General features: G+C 50.3%; 1 protein-coding gene across 1 annotated transcript; it reads right to left on the bottom strand.

Moving 5' to 3' along the window:
• Positions 1-5520: 5520 nt before the first annotated feature.
• On the bottom strand, positions 5521-7880 carry LOC100383329 (putative lysM-domain receptor-like protein kinase family protein). The gene has a single exon (NM_001175987.2). It carries the CDS (start codon positions 7853-7855, stop codon positions 5768-5770), a length of 2088 nt encoding a protein of 695 aa, NP_001169458.2. The 5' UTR covers positions 7856-7880; the 3' UTR covers positions 5521-5767.
• Positions 7881-8175: the final 295 nt, after the last annotated feature.

Genomic DNA, 8175 nt, shown 5'->3' with positions numbered 1-8175 from the left:
GCATCATAGGTCTTGACACCCTTCCATAGCTTGAGCAGTTCTTCAATTAGGGGCTCAAGGAACAAATCAAAATCCTTTCCTGGACATCTTGGACCTGGGATGAGTAAAGACATAAAGCAGTTTGTTGGATTCACGCATTCCCATGGTGGGAGATTAAGTGGTGTCACAAGCACTGGCCACATATTGTACTGGGTACTCATGTTGCCAAATGGATTGAATCCATCAGTAGCTAAGGCTAGCCTCATATTCCTCGGATCATCCGCAAAACCTGGGTACTTTCGGTCAAAGTCCTTCCACGTTTCCTCATCAGCTGGATGGCTCATCACATTAGCGACTGGCTTCCTCACTTTCTTGTGCCATTGTGTTTCCTCAGAAGTTTGTTTTGAAGCAAAAATTCTTTTCAACCTTGGCAAGAGTGGAAAATGCCTCAAAACCTTATGTGGAACCCGCTTCGAACCAGTTTCATCTTTCTATCTAGACTCCTTGCATACTGGGCACTCATTCATTTTAGCATTAACATTCCGAAACAACACACAATTGTTCTTGCACACATGTATGTTTTCGTATCCAAGGCCCAATTCTTTAAGATATTTCATGGCCTCATCATATGATTTTGGCAACTCACTGTTAGGGTATCCATCTGACATCAACTTCATCATTGCTGAAAATGTTGTATTGCTGATTCGATAACGAGATTTCATATACAACATCCTCACCAAAAAAGAAAATTTTGAATGGCTAGAACCCGGACTAAGCGCCTACTTTGAATCTCCAAGAACTCCTGCAAATCTTGGCTCTTCTCCATCAGCCTCTGCCGCTGCAAACAGTTCACCGATCATCTCTGGTACTCCATGATCATCATCGTAAACATCATCGTCCACATCCATATGTATCCCAAAGTCATGATCATATCCTTCGACCTCCTCCTCTATACCCTCAACTTCTATATCTGTCAACTCCCCATGATGAATCCACCTCGTGTATGTAGCTGACATTCCATAAATGTGTATATGGGTTTTTACTTCACTCTAAGGTCGCAACCTTTGATTAAGACAATTCATGCACGGACAACGAATGTGTGTGTCTTCGGGGTATCATTCACTAACAAAATTCATGAACTCTTCAACTCCTTTCACATATGCAGGTGTGAATTGTTTCCCATAAACCCATCTTCTATCCATCAATTTTGACAATAAATTAAAACTTGCATTAACTCCCTAACTATGATTAAATTGAACAAAATTGAAAACCACATCAAACACATGCATATATGAAATAAAATTCAAATGCACATGGAACCTTATTGTCCAAAAAAACAACACATCAAACCTTGGCTTTTCTCCCCGCCCTGCCGCTGTTCTGTCCACGCCCGCCGTAGCTCTACGCACGATGTCGCTGCTTTGCCGCGCCCGAAGCTTCTCTGCCCTCGCTGTTTTCACGCCGCCGCCGTTCTTCCAATGGCGGACCTTGGATTTTGGAGGGTATGCATCATAAAACTTAATAATTAACCGGAAATTTTGAACTAGATTACAATAGAGCCCAAACATATGAAATGTGAAATTTGCAAGAAACAGTGATTGAAAGATAATTACCATACTATTTGCATCTTGAAAGATAATTATTTAATTTGCATCTTGATAAATGGATGAATTATTAATCTATCAAAACTTACGGACTTACTCAATGCATCAATGGATCAGGCGAGAAGATCGCTCGTTCGCTGCGACGCTACCCAGTTGCCGATCAAGCGGACGACCGACGCCGACGTCGTTGTGTGCTGTAACCTAAGGGCCGAGACTGAGATTGTCAATCGTAGAACGTAGAAGCGCAGATCGCAGAACAGCGGAAGCAGAACAGCCATGCAGATCGCAGAATGGCGACTGGGAACACCTTAACAGAACAACAGATGGGAACAGGTACTATGCTAACGATTCTGTTCTGATTAGGCCCAACTGACCAACTTATCCACTCTAACTTTCATTAGTTATAAGAACAAGCGAGTGGTCTAGTGGTAACATTGATTCGAAGCAAGGCGCAGGTCGCTGGTTCGAAGCTCTGCGGAAGCAATTTTTTGCCAAATAAATCTGAGCACATGCATCGCCGGGCCGAGCGTTGCCACTTCCAGTTGGTGGGCCGGGGCCTCGTCGCTAGGCCGGGGGCTGTGTCCCACTTTACCAAAAAAATGCGGGCCATGTAGGCCAAGGATCCCACACCATCAAGTGGTGTACACGTGGGGCAACGATTACTAAAACTCATCTGTGACCAATTTATTTCATCATTACGTCAGCCAAACAAGGCAAATTAGCGACGACGATATCAAATCTAATCTGTGACGAATTTGTTGCGTCAAAAATTTGTTTCTATGACGTTCCTTTCATTTTTGTCATTAATATTCAAGCCTAATCTTCGTCACTTGTAATTGTTGACGAAGATGTAAATTTGGTCATAGAAAGGTATCAATCTATGACTGAAGTAACCAGCGTCATGAGAAAATCGTCAGTGGTGATCAAATTCTTAATAGTGGTCTCCTCGTCGAGTAAGTCGAGGGAGCCAAAGGTGATCTAGCTCCCGAGAATGAAAGTCTCGCCCCGACGAGCGCTGGATAGCCAACCATTACAGTGAAAAAGTTGCTTTGACACGCTTGCGGTCCCCTACCGGGCACGTCAATTGTCGTGGTTTCAGAAACCATGGGACTATAGATTTATGTTCGATGGGGGATGCAAGCGAGGACTCACTCTGAATGGTGAATCATAAGGATCCGAGCTAGAAACTGAGACACAGGGGTTATACTGGTTCAGGCTGTGACCCTAGTCCAATGTAGTGTTGATCGATGTATTGCTCAGAAGCGTGTGTACAACAAGTGTACTTATGTGTAGAAGGAAGGTTGTCCCGTCCTTTTATAGCTCAAGGGTGGACTTTACAGTTCGGACTTGTATTCTACTCAAGGGCCCTTGGCTCGTTGCCCCTAGGTCGGTCTAGCCCTCCTGGTGCCGTCTGCGAGGGCGTGCACTACCGTACTCCCTATACGACGTTCGGTCCTGTAGCTTGCTCGGTGTCAACGTTGTGGTACCTGGCGGGTCCTGTAAATTGGGCTTTCGATGAGGTTCAGGGTTGTGTCCAATGTAGCTTCATTTTCCATCATACCCCTTGCGTCACCTCTCATCATGCATAGGTATACACCCGACATGGGCATTGTCCCGTCTTTTCCGGTGCTGAGGTCTCTGTGACTGGGTTGATCAACCCCGCAAGTCAGTGAGGGTATATCCGAGGGTGCACGCGGGGATGTACCATCGTGTTTGTCAGAGACCTTTTGGTACTGTATGTACGGTCTGGATGTGGTTTGGTGACGGTGCTTCCTGTCGTGACGATCATGGGCCAACAACGTCGACCTTGGTTCCTTCCTTGTAGGTCCGCTTGACATAAACTTGGTCATTCACCCCACCTCGTAGACTTGCTCAGTGGATACCTAGACGCTCACCCCACCTCACAGGCTTGCTCAGTGTGGACTTGGTCGTTCGCCCCGCCTCACAAACTTGCTCAGTGGAGACCTGGACGCTCGCCCCCACCTTGCTGGCTTGCTCGGCGAGGACTTAGTCGTTCAACCCACCTCGTAGGCTTGCTCGGCGGGGACTTGGTCGTTCGCCCCGCCTCACAGACTTGCTCGGTAAATGGGTCAAAGAGAGGTTATGGGTCTTACTATGGGTACTCTGTTCCTAGGTACCCGACACAACTGCTTAAAGAAGATGTTTAGTGCCACAATTTCAGTCCTACGTAGTCTTGCAAATGATCGTTCAGTTTCAAAGTATTCTCGTGGCGATGCTGCAGGCGCACTACAAATTATTATCAAATTTGATTTTGTGTTTATTTTACTCATGATGGAAAACCGAAAACATTATGAAGATTACTGATGTGTTATGTCAAACACTCCAAAAGAAAGTCAATTGATATTTTAAATGCCTAAGTTCCAATACTAAAATCTTACTTGGTAACTTGTGAAATGATGGTTGGGATCCTCTTCTCCACGAGGTCAATTATTTTTGTGAAAAGAATGACATTGATATTTAGGATATGAATCACAAGTATGTTTCCCTTGGCTCAATTATTGCATAATTATTATTCATATCATATGAATTAATCTTATTTGCCTTTTATCACATTTGTAAGTTTGTTGATGTGACCAAATCTCGGAATAAGAATGACAGCACCACCATTTTTCATCATTATAAATTTGGTATGTTTAATGTTGCAATTGATCAACAATGAATGAGATAGAAGATCAATTTGACATAGAAAAGGTATGCTCTCTAGTGGAAAAGTATCATCCTGCATATTTTTCAAATCAAGAAAGAATGCAATTAGAGTGCCAATTGCCACATTTTCAACTTGATGTTTGCAACCATCGAGAACTAAAGGGTTTATCATCTTTGGCTGATTAACAAGTGGATTAGTTAAGTTGGGTAAATATTTTTCTTATCTGATGGTAGATAAATTGTTGAGGTTAGTCTTAACACTCCTTGTGCCAACTGCGACCATAGAGAGATCCTTTTCAGCTATGAAATTTGTGAAGACACGCCTTCGAAGCAAAATGAGAGATGCCTATTTACGGGATTATCTTGTCGTTTATATTGAAAGGGACTTAACATCAATGATTAGTTCTGGCCTATGATCTAGCTAATACACGTAGAGCTAAATTCAAAATAACTGAGATGCAATTTTATTTTGTGTGACAAAATAGAAGTTATTTTATTATGCTGTTTTTTAATGAAGATTATATATGCGTTGTGGTTGGTTTCCTTGCAAATTTTTTTATTGTGTTCTTACTGGTTTGGTCACTCGGAGGCTAAGCTTGCCCTAAAGATGGCAACGGGAGCTGTTACATTGGGGGGCGTTTTTAGTCACAATTATACCTACGAGTCTGTTAACAAGAGAAAATAGGACCCAATGAATAGATGGGTACGAGCACGTACTCATTAAACCCGTACCAGTGTACCCATGAGTATTTTATACTTGGAATATAACCAACAGTTCTCTAAAATTTTAGCCCAGCTCAATAATTAGTCTTGGGTTCCTGGCTCCTGAGTACAACTACACGCTATATAGACCTTGGGACAAATAGCAGCAATAGGCAGACAACCAGCTAAAACAGTAAAACACGTCCAAGACTCCAAGCTTATGTGATGAGATTATATTAATGTGTAATCTAAGCGACTAAACCGCACGTAAGCACGCGGCACGTCCGCACCTAGGGGCGTGTTCGGCTGGCTACAAGCCGACACTGTTGCAGCTGTTTGGACTGCTGCAGCTGCAATCCATAGAGAGAAAAATACTGTAGAAGCCGCAGCAAGCCGCAGCGAACAAGCTCTAGAAGGTGAAAGACGTAAGGCCGGAGTTGGTCAGACACGTACAACTCCACCACTTTAGATGAGTATGTGTATCCATCAGGTATAGAAGGCAGCCGGTATAGAAATACACGACGGTCCGGTTATAGATGTAAAATTGTATCGACGCACAGCTACGAGTATTGAAACGGAGAATTTTTAGTCTAGGATGAGGGGAAACCCGGCGGGGTCTTCGCTAGTTGTCATCTTTGCGATTCTGCCCCCTGTCTTCGGATCATGGCGCCCCTCAATATAGTACATACATGTTTACAGTGTTCGTGTCCTTCGATGAACAAAATTCAATTCAACTCAAAACAGTAAGATTTCTCTCTGGTACCTTCACATTTCGCGTCCAATGGCACCTATGGTTTGCTATTACTATTACTCTGCTAGTACATGAGGCCTTTTCCACTGCCGGAGCTGCGGGGCGACTCCGGCGAGTTCCGCCAGCTGACCACCGAGACCCCAGACAGCTTGAGGAGGCGCTGCGCCACCTCCCCGGTTGTGGGACGGCGCGCTGGGTCTTGCCTGACGCACCTCTCGATGAGCCTGACCACCATGACCACGGCGTCCTGCGGACAGCTCCCCGCCGGCAGCGCCGGGTCCACGAGTTCCTCCAGCCGCTGCAGCACGGCGTCGCCGCCGCCATCGAGCTCCTCCGCGAGCTCGCGCAGGGCGACGAACGGATCGCCCACGCCGTCGCCCACCAGCTCCTCGGCGTCCCTGCCCGTTACGAGCTCCAGGAGCACGACGCCGAGCGAGTAGACGTCGGCCTTTGGCGACACCACGCCGTGCTCCAGGTACTCCGGCGCGATGTACCCGCGCGTCCCCGCGATGCGGCTCGTCATCGTGAACAGCGCCTCCTCGGCGCCCTCTTCGCCGTCGACGCCGGCGGTGGCGCCCGTGATGGCCCTCGCGGCGCCGAAGCCCCGGAGCTTGGCGCGGGGCCCGTCACCGGCAAGGAGGACGCTGCCGCTGCTGACGTCCATGTGCACCCACGCCGGGCGCGCGTACTCGTGCAGGTACCTAAGCCCCTCGGCGACGTCCAGCGCGATATGCACCCGCTGCGCCCACGTCAGTGGCGCCGCCGTGCCCGTGGCGGACGCGAGGAGGCGGTCCCGGAGCGCGCCGTGCTCGGCGTACTCGGTGACGAGGTACCACCGGCCGCGGTGGTGGCAGAGGCCGATGAGGCGGATCAGATTGAGGTGGTTGATCTTCCGCATGATCTCCACCTCCGTCGACACATTCCGGTCCACCACCTCGACGGCCGCGGCGTCGCCGTTGAACGCCGCGCGGTACACCGACCCGCCGATGCGGTGCTCAGGGCTGAAGTCGTCGGTGGCCGCCTTGAGCTCCGCGTAGGTGTACACCTTCAGCGAGGACTTGATGTCCGTCACGGAAATGCTCGAGAACGCCTCGCTGGTGGAAAGGGAGAACTCGCCGCCGGTGAAGCCCGACGACGTCGCCGCCCTGTCGTTGCCTGCCTTACTTTCCTTCTTGGCCACTTCGCCGGTGGCTAGAACGGCGCCGGCTCGCCTCCTCCTCGCCCTCACTGCGAGGAAAGCTCCGGCTGAGACAATCGCGGCGACAACAACCACTGCCACAGCAACGCCAATGTAGACCCCGACATGGTTACTGCTCTTCTTGCCCGGAGCAGGCGCGCGCGCTACCACCGGCGGAGGCGGCGGAGGCGACGGCGGCGTCTGGATGCGCGACACGTTAGGCTGCGCGCTGACGGGGATGAGCAGTGTGGTGTAGGGGTCTATGGTAAAAGGCGGCTGCAACTGGTTGGACGCCGCGACGGTCCCCATGTCGACCCCGAACCGAGCGGCCACGGTGGTGAGGTCGTCGAACACGTCCACGAGGTAGCTGACGAGGTACCTCGCCCCCGCTGCGGCCTGCGCCGCGCTCGGACACGCGCAGCGCAGCGGCACGGGGAGGGACTGACCGACGTCCAGGCTCTGCGGCGGCGCGCCGCGGAGGGCCTGCGCCTCGAGCGCCTGGCACGAGGTGAGGCCCTGGAACGTGTTGTTGGCGATGATGAGCAGCGTGTCACCGGCCACGGCGACGTACGTGGCGTTCCTCTGGTAGAACCGGCCGCCCGGCGTGGCCGTGCAGGCACACGTCGCTGGGACGAGCACCCTGGTGCCCGCCGGGAGTGGCGCGTCCGCCCCGGTGGCCTCGTTGGGCGCCAGAACGCTGGCGGGGTCGGCGCCGAGGAGCGCCCCGATGGTGGCGAGGCTCGAGTACTGCGCCCGGGCTGTGAAGGTGAGGAAGGTCGGGCACGACGGCGCGCTGCCGGCGGCGCCGCAGAAGTAGCCAAGCAGACTGGAGGAGTTGTGCTGGTTGGTGCAGTCGGCGATCTGGCTGCCGTACGGCTGCTGCGCCTGGACTTGCAGCGGCGCCAACCCGCCGGAGAGGATGGAAAAGAGCAAGAGGAGCACGGCGGTGGCGGTGAGATCGTGGAACGAGGCCATCGCACAAGCAGCCTGCGGCGTTGGCTTGCCTGCAGAGTTCGTGGTTTCTGCTCAAGCTTTATGGGGGATAAAGGTCAATGTCAAAGTCAAAATGGGGGCTTTTGTGTTGTGTTTATACGGGTGGTGAAGCTGCGGACTTGAACTTCTTTTGTCTTCCACGTGGAAAAGTTCATCGTTTTTCAGCGAACAAGATGGCTAGGAAAAAGTCAATATCTTCAGAGAAGAGGCCTAGTTCAAAACGTGGGGGAACTATAGAAATATCCTCTCCGGTCCTACATTACCCAGTAAAAAAAAATTCCTAGAATCTGTAAAAGTTAAAC

Source organism: Zea mays, chromosome 4, assembly GCF_902167145.1.
Source record: "Zea mays cultivar B73 chromosome 4, Zm-B73-REFERENCE-NAM-5.0, whole genome shotgun sequence".
Classification (NCBI taxonomy): Eukaryota; Viridiplantae; Streptophyta; class Magnoliopsida; order Poales; family Poaceae; genus Zea; species Zea mays.
This window is presented reverse-complemented; position numbering and strand designations above follow the sequence as displayed.

Coding starts and splice junctions, on each gene's coding strand:
- LOC100383329 (NM_001175987.2), bottom strand. CDS start 7,855: ATGGCCTCGTTCCACGATCTCACCGCCACCGCCGTGCTCCTCTTGCTC.